At 41.4% G+C, this 20,589-nt stretch overlaps 1 protein-coding gene across 1 annotated transcript in view; it reads left to right on the top strand.

The window, feature by feature from the left end:
* The window catches only part of C11H12orf75 (chromosome 11 C12orf75 homolog), a 38,094-nt gene that overhangs the window by 16,573 nt on the left and 932 nt on the right, over positions 1 to 20,589 (top strand). The window contains exons 3-5 of the mRNA XM_007165738.2: positions 16,362 to 16,397; positions 17,219 to 17,298; positions 18,646 to 18,681. Of these exons, the coding sequence (XP_007165800.1) occupies positions 16,362 to 16,397; positions 17,219 to 17,298; positions 18,646 to 18,650 (121 nt within the window). The 3' untranslated portion in view covers positions 18,651 to 18,681. The remainder of the gene's footprint in view (positions 1 to 16,361; positions 16,398 to 17,218; positions 17,299 to 18,645; positions 18,682 to 20,589) is intronic.

Below are 20,589 nucleotides of genomic sequence, written 5' to 3'. Positions count from 1 at the left end.
AGTTGTGGCGCACGGGCTTAGTTGCTCCGCGGCATGTGCGATCTTCCCGGACCAGGGCTCGAACCCGTGTCCCCTGCATTGGCAGACAGATTCTTAACCACTGCGCCACCAAGGAAGCCCCACTCCCAACTTTTGATTAGTCTCCACTGCCCACGGGATTGAGCCCAGAATCCTTTGGGAATAGGAAGGCCCTTTAGGTTTCAGCCTTTAGCCTTTCAGCCTGCAGTTAGAGAGTGAATGAGGCCAAGGACCCAGAGGTGAGCTGAAGTCCTGCTCTGAGACCACTCTCAGGGTCTCAAACTGACCTCCTGTTTCCTGTCTTGGTTCCTTGTTTTTTTTTGCTGTTCCCTCTGCCTGGAATGGCATTTTCTCCAATTCTGTCTGTGAAAATTCTATCTATTCTCCTGGGTTTATATCTTATCCTTTACGAGAAGAACTTCCTGGATCTCTCTACTGGATATGTCTTCCTCTTCTGAACTTTTACAGCAGCTTGGACCTGTCTTATGATATGTCATATTGGGCTTATAATGTTATTTATCTCCTTGTCTTTTCTCCCTTGGGAATTGAGAGAAGTCCCCTCTAGTTAATAGTATCGTGCTGTGGACATAGTGTTTAACAAATGAATTCCATCATTTCTCTTTAAGGAGAGATTGATTTCATGACTTCCTCTTCCTTTCAGAAGCATGGAAATTTCTAAGAAGATTTAGTGATACCTTTGTAGACATTTTGTCAACATTAACTACTCCAGGACATGAGATGCCATTTAACTACTTTCTAAAATCCTGAATTCTCTAGAATTTAAACTTTCTGTGACTTTGTGTACCTCATAGTTTCTATAACTAAAAAGATGTAATTTTACTCAATAAGTGACCCTTTAAAAAATAAATATGGTAAATTTAATTGGAAAAAGTTGAAGAATATTATAGTATTATTTTTCCTTGCACAAAAGGTATATTCAAACCGTTTTTTAAGAAAAAATCAGAAGCTATAGATTTATAAATCTTGACCGTACCATTAGGGGGGTGCTATGGAATTAGGGGGTACCATGAAAGGAGCTAAGAAATTAAGACAATTTAAACTTATATTATGAAGATTTAAATTTTTTCTTTTTGTTTTAAATTTGAAGACGCTGATTTCAAGGCAAAAGAAGTGGCCAAACTCACATAATGGATGCTAAGAGTACAGAACTTCAAATAGGGCAACCACCATAATGTACAGACCACATAAAATTCTTTGGGGGGAATTACAATTGTTTTTTAGAAGTCAGAAACGTTATGATTACTCCCTTAATATATGATAAAAATCAGTTTTCTAGGGAAGGTTTGGGATTTTTTACTATGTCTCCACTTACCTGTTTATTTGCCTGTTTTCTATAGGCAAGAAGCCAGGATTTAATAACAAATAAAATGATATTTCTGCCCTGAAGTAGGTCAATGGCTACTGGGGACCAAAATACAGTGTGATTTTAAGTGTTAATTATTAAAATAGTCAAAATTTAATGCTTGTCTAGGTCTTGAATGGTGAGCAAGAGTTTGTGTAGGAAGGAGAAGAATGGCAATCCAGGGCAGGAGAAAGAGCACGAAAAGAGGCACATGGGTACCGGAGAGCCCCAGCTCTTCTGGGAAGTCACCCAGTCTGCCCTGAGCCTGTGGTGTAGGCTCAGCAGAGGTGGCAGGTGAGGCTGGTGGGCTGGAGCCGGCTTGTGGAGGGCCTTTGGTGCCAGGCCGGTCATTGTACTTGATTTTTATATGCATTCAAGAGCCATTCAGAATTTTAAGGTGGGGAATTACATGACTGTGTTTGAGCTTTAGGGTGATGACTCCCAAGGCAGTGGGATATGTGAGATGGGGGAGGGGTGGAGGCACAGGGGATTAATGGCGCTGAGGCCACGAGGGGGTTAGACAGCAGACAGGACGCCGGAAAGGAGCAGAGGTGGTGTGTTCAAGGTGCACTCGGAAATACAATTGATAAGACCCGTTGAATGACTGAATGGGGAAGTAAAGGAAAGGAAAATCTGAGGCGAAGATGACCCTGTGGTTTCAAACTTGAGCCAAGGGAAGGGATGGCTGATGATCCAAAGAGATCACATGGGCTAAAGGGAGAAGAGAAGCCAGTGCATGTAGCGTGACAGCCACGCTGGTCACTTGGGGGACTGTAGTTTCAGTTGGGTGATGTGAGTTCTCTGATGGAGTCAGGGTGAAAGTGAACTTAGGAGTGTTTTACAACAAAAAGTCAGTAAGTGATGGAAGGATGTTAATAGCTTAAAGAGGAAGCATATTTTAAGAAATACATTTCTTCTTTTTTTTTTTTTTTTGGCCACGCTGTGTGGCTTGTGGGATCTTAGTTCTCCAACCAGGGATTGAAACCCATGCCCCCTGCAGTGGAAGCGCAGAGTCTTAACCACTGGACCACCAGGGAAGTCCCAAGAAATATATTTGTTATAAAAGGAATACTAAGGAAATTCAGAAAGTATGGAAAAGCATTTTTTTTTAAAAAAGAAAAAATCAGCTATTATCCTCCCACCAGAGACAATCATCATTAATATTTTACACTGTTTTCTTCCGTTTCTTTGTGATTATTTCTGCCTAGTTATGTGTATGGATGATTTTGTATATTGAAGTATGTTTTTCTTTTTCTATTTATTTTTTACATGGAGGAGAGGTAGGTGTACCCATAGGCAAAAGGGTAGGAGCAAGTTGAGTAAGAAGAGCTGAGGGTAGTTTGGGGAGAGGTTATCTGTGTGACTGAGGGAATAATCAATGTACATAGATCCTAGGACATGCAAGAAGGATTAAAAACATAGAAGGGTCCCCTTAGCAACTTGAGATAAGGAGGAAAGCAAGGGTGAAGATATATAGAAATTTAATCATCATAAGACAGACCCACATGTATATCAGGGAGTGAGACTTTCTTTTTTCTCTCCCTCTCTTTTCAAAAATAAATCACAGTACACTAACATGCAGAACAAAACAGAAGTGAATTCAATGTAATGACATTTAAACTTTCGCTATTTTCACAAACCTGCGAATCAACCATGCTTTTATTTTATTTCAGCGAATTATCTTAGCTATTTGGCACAAATAGGTCGCGTTGGGATATTTTTGGTTGGAAATGGCAGAAGCCCAGCTTAAACTGGCCTAAACAAACAAACATAAAGGAATTTATTGGCATGTGTAATGGAAAACTTCCAGGGGTTAGGCCTTAGTCACAGCTGGATCCAGGTGATTTAATGACAGGAAGAATCTCTCTCATCTCTCCTTTCCTGTTTTTGGCTCCATGCTGAGGCAGCTTTCCCCCAGTCGTGATGGAGATGGCCAGTTTCTATCTCATCAGCTTAATAATTCCTGTAGAAAAAGAGCTTCTCTTTCCCTGTAGTTTGATCAAAAGTCCTAGGGCTAGGCTTTCCCTGGCTAGGACGTGGGGTCAGGTGCCTCTTCCTGAACCAGTCAGTGGGCCACGGGAACGTGGGCTCTCATTGGCCAGGCCTGGGTCACGTGCCCACTGCTGCAGCCAATTGGTGTCATTAACCTCACCTAACCATATGGCTAAACAGTGGGAGAGTGGTGATGCTGTTACCAGAATGGGAGAGAATTATAACTGGGCAGGCAGAAGAGAAGCAGCTTCTCCATGTAGGTCACCTTCCATGTTATTTCAGAAAAATCTCTTGATTTTTAAGAATATATATATTCTATATATATGAATTTTCCAAATATATGTTGAATAACAAGTTGACTCAAATTTAATGTCTGCTGTTGAACATAAAAGCTCATGGCCACTCAATTTAAACAAGGTAATTCAAATACTTCTTTCACTTAAAACCTGTAAAGTGATACTTCATTAAGATTTTTTTCTGGGCAAAGTAATTTTATTGTTATGGAAGGTAACAGCTATAGAGAAAAATATCTTGGAATGAGTTATCATAAAACACGCTGAAGGGACTTCCCTGGCAGTCCAGTGGTTGAGACTTTGCCTTCCAAGGCAGGGGGTGCGGGTTCAATCCCTCGTCGGGGAGCTGAGATCCCGCATGCCCCGAGGCCAAAGAAACCCAAAATATAAAGTAGAAGCTATATGGTAACAAATTAAATAAAGACTTTAAAAATGGTCCACATCAAAAAAAAAATCTTTAAAAACAACAACAACAACAAAAACATGCTGAAGCTCTGTCTTTTTTAAAACATGAAATTATGTATCTCTAATCTTGAGTTTCCTTGGAATTCTTTATAAATTTCTCGTGTCATATACACCCGTGTCAGCTGAGCCCTCTCCTAATTACAAGCCTGAGGGTATCTGATGGCCTTGTTTCTCCTCCGTGACATGGCAGGCAAGGCTGTCTTCTGAAGTGAGGTAGCATTGAAAAATTCTACCCGTCTTCTGGGGTGGAAGTAGCATTGAAAAAGCATGCATTTTGGAAGCAGACAGACCTGTGTTTAAACTGCTCTCCATCCTTTACTGGCTGTGTGATATTGTGTCTTTAATCTTCTTATCCATAAAATTGGGATAATAATAACCGTTCAGGGTAACCATCTTCATCATTATCATCATCATTCTCAATTTTAATAGCTCATCTTTATTGAGAACTGCATACCATAGAGTGATTTCCAGCACTTTAAGTACATTATCTCATTCAGTACCCCCAACAGGCTGATGAAGACAGTAGTACTCTTTCATTTTACAGATGAGGAGATGGGACACAGAGAGGTTAAGTAACTGCTTAATGGTTGTGATGGTTATTAGTACAGTATATTCAGTTCCTAGGATAATACTTGGTATTACGTGTTGCTATCCTGCTTCCCCATCCTGCCCCCCCGCCCGTAAATGGTAGCTAGAATTATTAGGTGGTTTAAGGGTTGTTGAAAAGGTTTGACAGTGCCTCTGTTATGAACCCCTGATGGCAGAAGACCCAGTGCATTGAGGGCCTTGCTGTGGTTAGAAATCTCACATTCCCATTGGTTGCCAATCAACACATGGTCAGATTTTCCTTGGTGGGACCCAGTGGAATAAAAGCAGGCAGAGAAGCAATTGAGTGGGTTCATTCAGGGATAGAGAGGGGTTGGTGGTGACCAGCAGGTATGGTTGAAATGCTTGACTGCAAGGCACATGCTGGAGACAGGGGGAGGGGAAGCCCGAAGGGGCTGATGAATGGGGAGAGCTGGGAGCATGGATGGGCTGGAGGCTTCTTGGGAATTGTGGGGAGGGGAGAAAGAAGGATTTTTTTTTTTCCCTAAGGAGTGGGATTGCCTACTCTAAAATATCAGAGGTGAAATAATTGCAGGAACTAAGCTCCATGGAGCACCCCTGGGATGAAGTTCTTAGAGCAGCAGTAAAAGTTGCTGGGATAGAGGAAGTCAGCAAAATGTGAAGCAAGAGGTCGTTTAGGTGGTTTTCCTGGGATTTAAAATTGTCCAAGGTAATGATGGTTAGGAAGAAAACCTTTGAGTCAGGGCCAAAATGCTTAGTGCGTCCGGGGCTGTTATGGCAGGGCTGATGCCAAAGAGGAGAGTTTTTGAGTGAAAATGAAATTGGCCCCATCTGAAAGAGTGCTTTGGGGAGGTTGGGAGCATTCTGGCTCTGTCTCCTGTTTGAAGACCCTGGGACAAGGGAAAACAAGCTGCTTATTCTCAAGGTTTTGAGAAAAGTGATACAACTGGGAAAAACAAGGTTTCTTAAAGGGGAGAGAACACTCCTGCCTGCTTTGTAGCAAAGGATACTTCTACAGCCAATGTGGAAGTAATCCAGCACTGTGTGCTTCTTAGAAGGAGAACAGAAGAGGGGTAGGGAAATTGCAATTTAATTCTTGATCTATTACCCCATACAAAGAGCAAATGTCACTCATGTTCTCTGGTAGTACATTCTGGAAGAAAGAAAGGGGCCCATCCAAGGAGAGAGACTTAAAGCTAACTGTCCTAAGAAGTTTTGAAATTGTGAAGACATGAATGAGATTACATAGAGGCCCTAACAGTCAATGATAAAATGTTAATTCTGTCCAATATCATATGTAATTAAATGCTTGGTAGAATCGACTGGAACCTCCGTGAAAAGGAGGGGTCATCATAAAAACATATTATAGAGAAAATTAAATGATTCCACTTTATCTGGAGGATGGTAGTGTCAATGGAAGTAAACATTGTCAATTAATAAGCTTATTCCAAAAGATGATCATGAATGGTAACTAAAAATAGATCATTGGAGCTACACGCATGATCTCCTGAGGTTTCCATATTGAAATTGTACCGTTTACAAATCAAAATAAATTTGGCCTCTGTAGTGACACTGCAAATATGGAAAAAGAAAAGGCTGCAGCCTGTTTTTCTGCTTCTTAGATCATCGCTAATAAGAATAGCTCTATATTTAGAACATTTTTGTTGATGAATAAGTGAAAAATAAATCCTTTCTTTGCCACAGAACTATGTCGTTCTGGAAGTCTAGGGCAGTGAGAACGTTCTGAATTTTAAGGCACCTGTAGCCACCATGCGTGAGGAGATATTAATTAGAGTGACTAGCGGCTGCCTGATGTTTATCATCTGTGTTTGTTCTAGAGAATGCACATAATGTATCCATGCCGTGCTTCCATTATTTTACCTTTGAAACCTTTTTTGTAGGTCACTTGGGACAGCTATTTTATACCACCCAGAAACTAAGCAAATATTGTGATGAAAATATTTTGATTACCATGTGCTACTGAGGAAGAAAAAAGTTGTGGTTTATATTTACTATAGTAACTCTGAATAAGGTCTCGCTTCATTGAAGTGATTGTTATTGATAGGATGGTAACCATAGTGGTATAAATTGATTGAAAGGTTTATGTGTTCTGTGTGGATAGTTAGTTTTAAAGAGGTATATGCACAAAATACATTAATGAAGAAAGGACAGGCAGAGGAAAGCCAGCCAGCCCCAAAGAACAACCACAGACATGGAGCTGGTTTGGAAGTGGCTCACCTTCTGGAACCTTGACTTAAAAGAAGTCAGAGCTTTATGGTTAGAGAGAAATTCAGTGTCTCTGGTTCATTTAGGAGAAGGTCTGCAAAGCTAGTAGGAAGCAGATGGGTGTGCAGTGACCTAGAGAATCTGGATCAGTATAGATACTCAGTGTGAGAAGTGTGAGGAGAGCACCATGCTGGCTTCACAGGAAGTAGGCTAGAAGTATTTGGTGGAAACTCTGAGATATAAGAAAGCAGTTTTGAAACCAACGGTTGCTTTTTTTTTTTTCTTTTTCTGACATCGCCCCAAATTGGGGCAACTTTGGTAAGATAGGGATCACTAAACACTATATCGCTCTGCAAAGGTGTGTCATTTTTTTTTTAACATCTTTATTGGAGTATAATTGCTTTACAATGGTGTGTTAGTTTCTGCTTTATAACAAGATGTGTCATTTTTAAACTATCAACTGAGGATTTAGCTTTTCAGCAATCCCCAAAGTGGGGGGAAAGGATGGACTTGTGGTCTACCCTCAATCACACTTGGCTCTGCAAACATTTTTATGAATGCAGTGGCCGGAAATCTGAGTCAGAGACTGGGAGCATGTGATCTCACTCTAGGAGATTATCATGAGACTCAATGGGTGGCTTTAACTTCGACACATTCTTTCTCCTCCAACACCTGTCCTTTGATAAAAGAAGCTAAGTCTTTGTTAACGAAAAGAGACCCGATGGTAATTAAATGCCCAGTGTATTTTTTAAACCTGGTCCCAAATTGTTAACATATGCTCCATGGTTCTTAGGAAATGTTCTTGCGGTTTAAAAGTTTTTTTTCAAAAGATGTGATGTGACCTTTTGATTAAACAATTATCGCACTATTACATTTTCTTTCTAAATGTGACATCACTTTCCACAAATTTTCAGATGCTGTATATGCCCAGAAATAAGACACTGTCTTGAGACCAGAGAAAGCAATTTACCAAGAGGCTTTCGGTCATGCTCTCTCTGGAAAAAAACAAGTTTATTACACAAGTTTACTCTGTAGAGTAGTGGCTCATGGGGATTTAAAAATGGAGGAACTACTTGCTAAACTTAATCTAGGTCTTTTAGTACCTCTTCGCTCCTTTACTCTTTGGACCCGAGAAGTAAGTCTTCCTTCTAAAATGTGTCCTGGGCACAACTGTGAAATGGACGCTGTTTATACCTGAACCCCAGCTCTTAGTTCCAGCCCCTCCCCTGGGGCCCGGCTCCCTCTTTCACGTGCCTCTCCCTTAATTGACACTGAGGCACACATGATGGATAATAGAAAACCTGAATTTGTAACTTTAGCCAACAGGTAAAATTAAACTATATTTAAATCTTAGCCTTTCCAGACCCTTAAAATTATTCAAATGGGTGGTTGCTTGCACCACTGAATAAAAAAAGCCAGCCTACCTGCCTCTTTACACTACACCCCACGCCCCTCCTCTTCACCTAGTTGGGGATGCCAGAAATCAAGGGGGGCCGTGACTTTCTCATCTTGTTGCATTTGCCGTGATATTAAGGCATTAAGACTGTGTTAAGTGGCCGGGCTTTCTCTGTTAGCTGTTTTAGATTCAGGTACACATTGCAGGGAGTAGTCTGTGGCCATTTGGTCCCTGGTTAGATTAGAGACAGCTGTTGTAGCCTCGTCTATTTCCCATTTCCTCTTTCAAGAGCACTAGACTGGGCTAAATTAAAATTGAGGTGAAGCTAATGATGAAGAGCTGACTTTCTCTCCCCATCTTTGCCAGCCAGAAACTTTCTGTTTTCCTGGCAGGGCCTTTGAGAATGGGGTAGACCAGCTGGGTAAGAGGCGTGGAATTGGGTCCCCTCGCCTGGGTGATTGCCTTGCTAGGGGGTGCTTGTCCTCTGCAGGACCTACTGCAACCACCCCTTATTGCTACAGGACCCACAAATAGAATCAGATCTCAGGGTGCTCCCACGGGACAAGCACAATGTCTGACCTGGGAGGAAAGAGCTTATACTGCAAAGTAATTGCAGGCTTGTGCATTTTCTTCTACCAGAATCCTCAGGAATATGTATGGAAATGGCTTCTAAGGGTGTGAGACCAAGGAGAAGCAGTGTATGCTGAGACGGAATTTATTGATATTGTTGTATTTAACAGAGATTCCAGATCTAATGTAGGTGCATAGCTAGGACTCTTAACAGTTTAGTCAACTTGGTTGATGAAACTAAACAGAAGGAACTTATGCTCTCACCAGGGGAGCAGTATGTCAGAACTTTTCTGGTGTGATGGAGAGGAAGGAATCCAGAGGCTTGAAGAGAGAGGAAAGCTGGTGTGACTTTCTCAAGTGTGAGCTGCTCCCCACTGCAGAGGAGACCCGCTTCCCTAGGAGACTGAGCAAATTGAGAAACACATAGTGAAGGGAGTATCCAAGATGATTGTCCTCTATAACATGGCTATGACAGTTGGGAGATCCTGCCCTTGAGATGGGTTATATGTTTCCTTGGGTGTGATGGGATCCCAGAGAAGCAGAGGCCAAGAACTGAACCACCTAAGACAAGGTGGGCACACTCGCCATAACAGACAGCAGGGATGAAGAGGCAGAATGTTTCATCCTGGAAGGAATCTTGATGAGAGCTAGTTGATCACAATCTCCCTAGGGATAGATGAGAAGGATGGCCATCTAAGGGTTCATTTTCTCCCTCTGTATATTTTATAAGAGGAAGACTTCTGGTCTGTGAGCCAGAAAGCTAAGCTGAGTCATCACAAGGGAAAGGCATAGCCTCTTAACCCAGTTTCCAGACCCAAGTCAGACTCAGAGTAATTAAGGCCACATTCCCTTGAGGGAATTTTAAACACGGCCACATGTATGTACGGTAGATATTCTTTCACGTCTTCCCCAAAGGATTTGTGTTCATTTACTAGAGCAACTGTGTCCAGAACAAAAGGAAGTACCTGGACCTTTTAGAGATTTCTAGGCACTGGCTCTGAGTTGCTGTTAACACCTGAGGACCCAAAATGCCACTATGGGCGATCAGTCCATGTGTGGGCTTATAGTGGTCAGGTAAAAACTGGAATTTTGGCTAACCTAAAAATTGCAGTGAGTCCAGTAGTCTGCAGATCCCATACTCTGGTTATTTCCTCAGTTTGTGAGTTCATAATCAGAGTAGATGTATTTGGCAACTGGAAGAATCTCCACATTGGCCCTCTGACCTGTGAAGGAAGGGCTATCTTGGTAGGAAGGGTCAAGTAGAAGTCTATGGGATTTCCCTTCTATACCAGAATAATATACAAAAAGGAATACTGCATTCCTGGTTGAGTTGCAGAAATTGGTGCCCTCACCAAAGACTTGAAAAAATGAAGACGCTTCTCATGTCTCCTTTTAACTTGCCTCTTTGGCCAATGTGGAAGGCAGATTTATTTTAGAGAGTGATTTTGGATTCTTGTAAACTTGATGAAATGGTGATTCCAATTTCAGCTGCTGTTCAAGGTGTGGTATCTTTATTGAAAACACTCAACATAGCCCCTAGCTCCTGTTATGCAACCTTTGGCGAATACTTTACCTCTGAACCGGTTTGCGAGGATAACAGAAGCAGTTTGCTTTTACCTGGCAAGGCCAACAGTATACCATCACAGTCTTGCCATTCATCCTCTATTCTGCAGTATCTTGATGTTACTGATGTCCCACAGCACGTCATACTGGTCCAATACACTGATGACATAGTAATTGGGCCTGATAAACAGGAAATAACAGGTACTTTAAATGCTTTAGTGAGACACGTTCAGTGCAGGGCTGGGAGATAAACCCCACTCTTGCTGCCAAGTAATGTGTCAGTTCGTGTCCAGTCAGGGTAAAGGAAACCACATTAAATATTTCAGCAGAGAGAAATTACTATTAGGAATTGGTTAAACAGGTCATGGAGGATTGAGGATGTAAGAAAGGAAGACTGAGATCATAGGGAGAGTTATAACAGGAAGTGGCTACCGTTCCTAGGGCAGGAGTGACAAAGGAAGGAAGTTGGGGTTATTGGAATCTAGGAGCTGGAAGAGGAGCGGTTCTCTGGGGCTGGGACGCTGCCTTCTGGGGAGAGGGCACTGCCAGGCTGGCGTAATCACAGCTGAATGCTGTAATCCAGCAGTAACCACAGCTGGGGGCCACATAGTAGCCACTGCCCACCCACTTGAGCTGTAGTGACCAGAAAAGGAGTGTTAACAGGGCCTGTCCTGGAAACTGGAACCAGCTGCTGGGGTGCTGTAGGCTGGAGCAGCACGCAGAGCTGGAAAGAGCAGCCCTTTCCCCTCTTTTTGCATTTTATGTCTCTTGAGCATCCCATTTGGTAGAACCTAACAGGGAGCCGGGTGGCAAAGGGGGATGTTTCTCAGAGTCCTCGCCCCTGCGTTGCAGAACGTGGGCAGGGCGAGTCCAGCACCGCTTCCCTGGCCGGAGCAGATTTTGTCCTGATAGGCCACGTAGTTGCTTCCAGTTGTCGACCCCTTGGTAATTTGTGCTCGTTTTCCTTCCCCTTATTGACATCAGCCTGCATGGTGGTGAAATTGGGACCGGAGCTGGGGAAGTGGGGAGGGAAACTGGTGAAAGTTACCTTTCACTTTTTGTTTTTAGGTGATTTGATTGATGGTATCTGGTCCCTTGCCTCCTATAACCCCATGTTTTGGTTCCCTTGGTAGAAGCCTTATTCTCAAGGTTTCTTCCCTATTTATGGTAGATTCAGGGGTGTTCTCGTCCCTGAATCCCTTCATTCACACTTCCCATTTTCAGTGCCTCTGCCTGTAGGCACCTGGGCATTGACTCCTGCACTGGGCTTCAGAACTATTATTTAGAAACGGATCGCTACACTAGGAGATTTCTCCTGGTTGAGGTATGTCCACTTGCTTCTTGTCTAAAGGAGCAAGAGTACGGGTAGGCCGAGCTTGTGGAGATATCTGGGCCAATTAACTCCCGAGCAGTGCGGTCTGGCCTCTTCCAGCTCCTCTATTGTGAATCGGCCTCCTTTTCACTTTGTCGTCTCCAGCATGGACTAATGCAATCTTCAGTCTCTGTTTTCTAAGGGAAGACTCCAGGGTGAAGTCACCTCATTCTTTGTCTTTAGTACCAGCAGAAAATAGGACCACGATGTCCGTGACCAAGGGCCCTCTAGACTCTGTCAGCGGCTGCTGTTCTCGCCAAGGCGGAGTCCGTGTGGCTTTCTGTCCCGCGCTTCCTCCCCACTTCCTTCCCTGCTTTAGGAACAAATCTTGTGATCCGTCAGCAGTCACAGCTGCAGGCTGCACAATAGCCACTGCCCTTCCACTAAAGCTGTAGTGAGCAGAAAAGAAAAATAATCAAGTCCCTCATGAAAAACAGTGGCTCATCCAAGGGCTCCGTGGTGGGGAGTGATCTGGCCCGAGCGCAATTCCTAGCCCGATGCTCTGGATTGGCAGGGTCGAAGGAGGACCACAGGCTATTTTCATTACTTTAGAAACTGAACGGAAATCTACAACGAGGCTGCACAGGCTCTACATTAGCAAAATATAAGATTTATTTGCCTTGGATTCACATTACACAAACACCCTGTGGGAACCATCCCATGCACATCAGAAGCTCCCTTTGGCACTTGTATGCCTAAGAAAATTATCAGCAAGTGAGATAGTAAGGCCAGTTGATAACAAGATCTTTCAAAATATGTTTCGTGAGGGGAAACAAGTACAGTGATTCCTTAAAGTGGTGTACAGGTGGGGCAGCCCAGGTGTTTGGACAGCCAGGCCATTATTCAAAACTTGAAAATCTCCCCAGGGATTAGAATCCTAAAGACTGAAGCTTCTTGCTAAGTTGCTTAGCTGTCAGATAAATTTATCACCCCAGTTTTGAACTGTCCCGAGATAATGTCCACTTTTTATCGACAAGAAACACCCTTTCAAGAGAAGTTGGTCCCCACACCAGAAGGTACATTTTTTGGATGCCCATCTGGAGTCACTAGTAATCATGAGACAATTTCGCCAGCTTTTCAGGGCCTTCCTTTTACCAGGAATCTTTATTGCTGCTTGATGAACCATTTCTTCTTCGAATGCTACAGCCTGTTCAGTCGGGGCAGGACCACATCACCCTGGCTGGGAGGATGCTGTCTTCCTGGACAGGACAGGGCAGCACTTGTCTCTCAGGCAGCTAAACACTGTGGCTTGGACCTCTCTGTCCGCAAGGAGGTTTGGTTTAGACCAACCACGGTTTTCTGATTTCACCTCAATTTGAAACTGGTTGTCCAGATGAATAGAGTCTAATGTAACTGCTGATCTGGAGAGGTTTTCTGTTGGGATAAAAATGATTTATGTAGCCATTCAACAAGTTCTGCAAAGATTGATTGTCCCTGGCAGCATAGAGGTTTAGGTCTAATGCTATTGAAACATTGACTAAGACTCTTCTGCCATGTTGTTTCCCTCTTACAAGTGGGATGGTAAAAATCAGAGATCCAGCTTGGGAGATGGGGGTATTTCTCTGATACAAATTAGCATGGGCTCACAGTTTATGAAGCAGGAGCTAGAAGCACACAACCTTGGTTTTGAATTCTGGCTCTATTACCTGGCCTTGTAACCTTGGTCATGCTGCTCCACCTTTCAGAGCCTCAGTGTTTCATCTTTAAATGTGGCTAATACCCATCTTGCAGGATTGTGATGAGGATTAAAGGAAACAGTAGAATCCTACGAGCAAAGTGCCTGGTGCAGTTACACAAGCAGGTTGTGAGACAGGGGTGAGGCTCAAAGCTTTTGCAAGAGTGGTACAGAGGCAGTGCCCACTCTAGGGGAAACCAACATGTTGGTTTGTCACTGGAAGTGTTTTTGACTTTCACATCTTCCTATTTGAGAGGCAGAGTGGTGAATTAGAATGTGGAGCATGTTTTTCATGTCAGATAGATGGGGTTTCAATGTTGGTCTTGCATATTTGTTAATTACCTGGCTCTCTGAACCTATTTCCTCAGTTGTAAACTCTCAGAACGGTTGAGAGGAGTAGCACTGATGCATGTGAAGTGTCTGGCACTGTACCTGACACACAGGAAGGACTCAGTGATGATGCAGTTTTTACCCATGTAGTCTTTAGTCTCCAGTCTTCGTATCATAGAATAATTGTTTGTGGAAGGAAGGGAGCATGTAGACAAAGACAGGCATTATAACTTACTTAAAGGTTTAAAAGAACGGACATCTGAAAAGTCTTTATAAATGGTATTTTTAAAGATTTAGTAATATCTCTGAAGCTTAATTTGTTATCCAATAAATATGTCAGCCACATTATCATTTCCTGCAAATTAGATGCGTAGGATTGTTGATTAATTTTATCAAGGAGAACAAAGTTGGGTTTTAGGGCATTGAATAATTTATGAGAGATAATAGATTAAAAATAATTCACTATTTTTTTACATTTGGGGAAGTTAAATATATTTTAAAACACTGAATAAATCCTTAAGCTGGATTAGGCAAAAGGGGAAAGATTTAAAATACACAGATATGTCATTGGATATGAAAAGAATATCTGTGACAAAAAATGAGACATTGTATATGTCCAAATCTGCCAGTTACAGCTTCACAAACAATTTCATTATAATGTTGGCCATTCAGAAGCAGAGTAAACAGTTCTGATAATCTTGAACGAGTTTGTCACCATCATTTTTTCTAGTATCTGTACTAACGGGTTATAAATCCATTTTAATTAAAACTGGTAAACAGCACCTGAAAGTGTTATACCACTTCAATAAGCATAGCACCAGTTTTAATACAATATGACTTTGACACCTTTGAATTAAAAAACGATCCAACTTTAGCAAGAGATAAATGAAGTTGATAATTAAAAGTAGGTTATGGGCTCAATTTGGACAAATTAGATTGCAGGGTGGTTTTTGCCCTCTATTGGAGTATTTTCTGTATGCATGGCCAGTGTTTAACAGATAATTTCCAAATCTCCACTTCCTTTCTCTGTAGACTTCGGATTTACGGGCTGTTACAATGAAGCAAAATCTCATGTACATATATACATTCACAGCTTTTAAATGTGTGAAACCATGATATGACAATCCCTGCAATTAAAAGATTCAGTGAAGCTGTTTAGATGTTTTCAGTCTGCTTTCTTCTTAACTGAAGCCCCTTATAATTACATGTTGAGTTCAGCGAGATACATTTGAGTCTTTTTTTTTTTTTCTTTCAGAAAAATAACTAATGTATGCTAGCTAGTACTTGAAGGTAAGCTTCCCGATCCTCCTAAAAATATGCCAAGGAATTCTAGTAGAATATGGAGTCCTCTTATTCAAGGAAAGAGACTGCATTTTTTTTTTTTTTAAAGGACCTACTGTTTTTTTTTTTTTAATTTTATTTATTTATTTATTTATTTATTTATGGCTGTGTTGGGTCTTCGTTTCTGTGCGAGGGCTTTCTCCAGTTGCGGCAAGCGGGGCCACTCTTCATCGCGGTGCGCGGGCCTCTCACTGTCGCGGCCTCTCTTGTTGCGGAGCACAGGCTCCAGACGCGCAGGCTCAGTAATTGTGGCTCACGGGCTTAGTTGCTCCGCGGCATGTGGGATCTTCCCAGACCAGGGCTCGAACCCGTGTCCCCTGCATTGGCAGGCAGATTCTCAACCACTGCGCCACCAGGGAAGCCCGAGACTGCATTTTAAAGTAGTGATTCCCTCTAGAAATTTCTTTTGAACATTTCCCTCTTCTGTTTGCAGCAGATCATGTATAAAACGGCTGTTTTTTTAGATAAAAGAAAGTTAAATTGACTTTAACTCTTTTTGCACTAAGGAAATCTTTCATACCTAGAATTGTGCTGCTGAACTGGCATAAGAGACACAAACTCATAGTGTGTTAGGACTAGAAGGGACCTTGGGCGTCATCTGGTCGACCCCGTTATTTTACAGATGAGATACAGGCTGGCAACTTGCCCACAGCCTGTCACACAGGGAGCGGTGGCACAGCCAGACAAGAACCCAGGCTTCCTGACACCCAATCTATGTGCTCTTTCCAGTCTTGGCTGCCCTCAGGTTTTTTGTTTTTTTTGTTTTTTGTCCCTTGAATGAGTGTTTTCTGTTTTTTTTAAATTAAACATTTTTTAATTGAAGTATAGTTGATTTACAGTGTTGTGCCTATCTCTGCTGTACAGCAAAGTGACTCAGTTATACACATATGGACATTCTTTTCTTTATATTCTTTTCCATTATGGTTACCTCAGTTTTTGATTTTGTTCAGCAATTGGACTTGTTGGCATTTGATGGATTTGCGCTTTATGGTAAGTGGAAAACTGCCAATTTCTTAGTGTATAAATGATTGAGGTGAAGAGAGAATCCTGTGTTACAGAAATACTCGATGGAAGAACCTGAAATAAACAAAATTGGCTTTAACTCATCAGTCCCTCTTTTCTCAGAGCCAAAAATGAAGTCTCTGACTGTGTAACCAAACGGCTCATAGCAAATGTTTTTGACCTTTTAGAACAGAAGAATCAATAACAGAAGATGACAAGAGGAGGTATGTTTGGTGTTGAAGCTACCTTTAATTTGAATAATTTTGGTCCCACCTCATGGATTTAATTTAACATGAATTAATTTAACTCATGCATTTAATCGACCACTGTAGCACATTGCCAGTAATACAGATTCCACCAGGAAAACTTTTGGCACAGAGAATACAGGGAGGAGCATGCAGTGTGATCAATATCTTGCCCAGGGACCATAATCTTTGCTTCTTCCAAACAAGCTTGGTTTGTCCTGTGCACAAGGCTTGTGCTAGTTTCCATCTTGTGGCCTTTGGGTGTGCTGTTCTCTCAAATTGGATGACATCTCTTCCTTCCTTCCGCCTTCTCCATCCTTCCATCCTCTGATTAGCAGCACTCCACTCTCATTACTCCTTATCTCTCTCTCTTCCTCCTCACTTTATATCTACCTACAGGTAAAGTGTTTTTGTGTGTTCATAGCACCTCATACCACATTGACCACTCTGAATTCTTGATAAATGTTGACTGATGAACTGTAACATGTCACGCTACTGATATTTATTACTCTACTAAATTCTAAAAATCCCAACTTCTCTTCTTTCTCATTGCAAGTAAAATATCTAAAAATTCTACTGCACAGCTTTCTTTTTTTTATATATTGCTTCTTTTTTTAACATAGAAAAACAATGATCTCTCCAAGGACAATAATATTCTGAATTCTACTTTTGAAAAGTCATGAGTTATTTTAATAATTCTATAATTGTTTGAAGGGCCCCATGCTCTCATCATTTTCTGCAAATGTTTAGTAACCATGTAGTTTGGTCTGATTTTTCTATCTCTGCTTCTTTTCATCAAGAAACTATGGAGGGGTGTATGTTGGTCTACCATCTGAGGCTGTCAATATGGTGTCCAATCAAACAAAGACTGTGCGAAAAAGTAAGTAGAACCATGTGATGTTTACTCTCTCTACATGTTTTTTTTTTGTTTTGTGAAAAACATATGAAATGTATATTTCAGCTTGCCTGACTCACCCTACATATTACTGACTTGCAGTGAACTGTGTATAAGAGCCATAGCTGGGACTTCCCTGACGGTCCAGTGGTTAAGACTCTGTGCTTCCACTGCAGGGGACGTAGGTTTGATCCCTGGTCGGGGAACTAAGATTCCGCATGCTGCTGGGTGCGGCCTTAAAAAAAAAACCCAGAAAAACCATATCTGCTCACTGTAATCATTTGTTGACATTGCCACCCACATGATGAGAGTAAGTCCAGAGCAAAAGTTACTTTCTGTTCCTGGTTATTCTCCATGGAGATTTTAAATTTCTCGTTAATTTCAGTGATGATCAGTGTGAAAATGAAAGCAAACATTTCAGTAAGTTTATGGAGTTTTTGTAGAACATAAAGGTACATTCCTATAATATATTATAAATGTGACTGACAAGTAGTCTGGTGATTAGAAGAAAATTAACTGTCTTTTGTATAATGAAATGAAGTGGAGGCTCCTTTTTCTGAGTTTTAGTAGTTAGTAATTGCAGGGCTAATGAGGTTCTTTTGATAATAGGTACGATTGCAGCCTTGTAGATAGCTTCTTGCTTAAGTAAATTTTTTTTAAAATTTATTTTTATTTATATTATTTATTTTTGGCTGTGTTGGGTCCTCGTTGCTGCGCACGGGCTTTCTCTAGTTGTGGCGAGCAGGGGCTACTCTTCATTGCGGTGCTCGGGCTTCCTGTTGCGGTGGCTTCTCTTGTTGCGGAGCATGGGCTCTAGGTGCATGGGCTTCAGTAGTTGTGGCACATGGGCTCAGTAGTTGTGGCTCTTGGGCTCTAGAGCACAGGCTCAGTAGTTGTGGTGCACGGGCTTGGTTGCTCCGTGGCATGTGGGATCTTCCTGAACCAGGGCTCGAACCTGTGTCCCCTGCATTGGCAGGTGGATTCCTAACCCCTTCGCCACCAGGGAAGTCCCTTAAGTAAATTTTTAAGTGTGGCTCGTGGTGAAGAATGCTGATTTACTAATCACTGTACAGTTGTCTGATAATGTGGTTTTAAAGAACTATTAATATGTACACATACAATTATATATATGTAATATTTGATTTAATTTGTACACAAGCCTTTATTATTTCTTAACATACTATGGTTATTTGTTCCTCATTGGTTTTTCTCTACTCGGTGGTTTAGACTAGCAAATACATATATGTCACAACTATTTGTAGTTTTGTAGGAAACTAGAATATATTCTTTATAACTGAACATTTAACTTTTCTTAATTTTCTCTTTTTTAAGATTAGAAGAAAGTAATATCATGACAATAATCAAGAGGTACTGTATATTTTTCTAAATAATTCTATATATTTAGCCTGGATGAATGAACTGTAGATATTAATGCTCTATATTTCTAAGAAATCTTGAACTTGAGTATGAGGAGGGGTCTCATCTTGTGGTTAAATCTATGGAATCCAATATATTTTATTGTAAAGAGGTCTTTAATGATTAGATCAATTTTCTTTGCAGTTACTTTTTTTTTCATTAATATTTTTTCGAATGTAACTTAATTCATTTAATAAGAACAAGCTGTTTGCCTAGACTACCAGGGTTTCACTCTTCATTGCCAAAGTCTTTGAGGATCTAGGACCTTGGAAGTGACAGACAAGGAGAGACTAGAGAGGTTTGGAATTAGATTAGGATCAATATTAAATGTTTGGCAATAGTCAGGGGTAGTTGATATACAGAGAGAAGATGTACCAGTACCAAAACTCCAGTAGAGATAGGCAATCATCAGTGTGAAAGATGCAGTTTTCCAGGAAGGAATAGTAAAATCATAGACCAAGTTTAAAAGATGAAGCACTGTGGACCTGGTGAAGAGCTTGGAGTTAGAATTATAAGACAAACAAGGACAAGGACAGAAGAAAAATAGCTTTCATTTATTAACTGCTGTCTGGGTACTGCCTCTAAAAGATACTGAGCAGCATTTCCATTGAGGAGAAGAGTTTCTGTTTACCTGGACCAACATGCATGCAATACTTAGATCCCCACTGTCTTTCAGTCTTGCTGAATGACATCCCACCTCTTTTGAACATCCAGTGATCAGGAATGCTCTCTCTCCTGAGATAGCCCATTCTCTTTTGGGAGTCAAACAACCCTGGATTTGAATTCAGGCTCTTTCACTTACTAGCTGGGCAAGTTTCTTCCCCCGATGCTTATTGAAGGGTTCTTGTTGGATTAAATGTGAAGTAAATGGTAGCTTCTGCTATAATTGTCATTGTCATCATCACCATCAATATCATCATCACTGTACCATCATCCTTTTTTGTAACCAGAATCCAGCCATTGGTAGATCAGAAGCAAGACTGATTTGATATTGAACCAGCTTCTGGCTGAGGGCCAGTACTGATGCTGGTGTCTGGGATGGGATGGGTTGCAGAATAAGCTCACAGGTGGAGACAAATAAACTTTCCTACTGGAGAAAAGGGACATGGAAGCTGTAACTGGTTTCTTCTGGACAAGAAATACAACAATATTGGGCAGCTGCTTTTTCAAAGACCCTCTCATCAAGGCTACAGCATTATGGAGCATTATTCCCTAGTGCCCATAACCACATTAGGGTGTTGAGCTTCTCTTTAGGAACTTGCTGGAGATTTTCTATTTCTAGTATTTTTAATAGAGTTCTAACTCTCATGTAGATTTCTAAGTTCCCTGACAGTTTTCCCTGATGCAGCAGTAGTTTTACTATTTGCATCAAATAGAAAAGATAATCTAGTTGAAAGTAAGCGTATATTAGTGTTTACCCTCCTGAAAACAGGGTGTATTTCAAAAAGCATCTGAATAGAGTGGGAAGAAGTGCCGTGTAGATAGATATCTGGAGACTCGGTAGCTCTGCTGTTAACACAGGACCTTAGATGAATCCCTTACCTTCTCCCAGCTTCACCCAATTTCAGTTTTTACATGACAGAGTTAGACAAGATGACTGGTATCTTTGTGATACCAATCTTTGTGCTGTTGCCGTGTAGCTTGGTTCAGGCATCCTCCTGTTGTATTTTGGTTCTAAGTTTAGAAGTCTCTCTCTCCACCTGACTTTGTCTCTTCATGTAAGTGTCATCAGTGCTTCACACTGTGCTGGCCACGTATTCAGTCTCAAATCAATACTGGACGGATGTTGAACGTGTGTTTTACTGAAAAGAAAATCAGTAAATAATTTGCAGGCTTAATGCTGATATGTTTTCATCTAAG

The sequence above is a fragment of the Balaenoptera acutorostrata genome, chromosome 11 (assembly GCF_949987535.1).
Source record: "Balaenoptera acutorostrata chromosome 11, mBalAcu1.1, whole genome shotgun sequence".
In the NCBI taxonomy this organism is placed as follows: domain Eukaryota; kingdom Metazoa; phylum Chordata; class Mammalia; order Artiodactyla; family Balaenopteridae; genus Balaenoptera; species Balaenoptera acutorostrata.
This window is presented reverse-complemented; position numbering and strand designations above follow the sequence as displayed.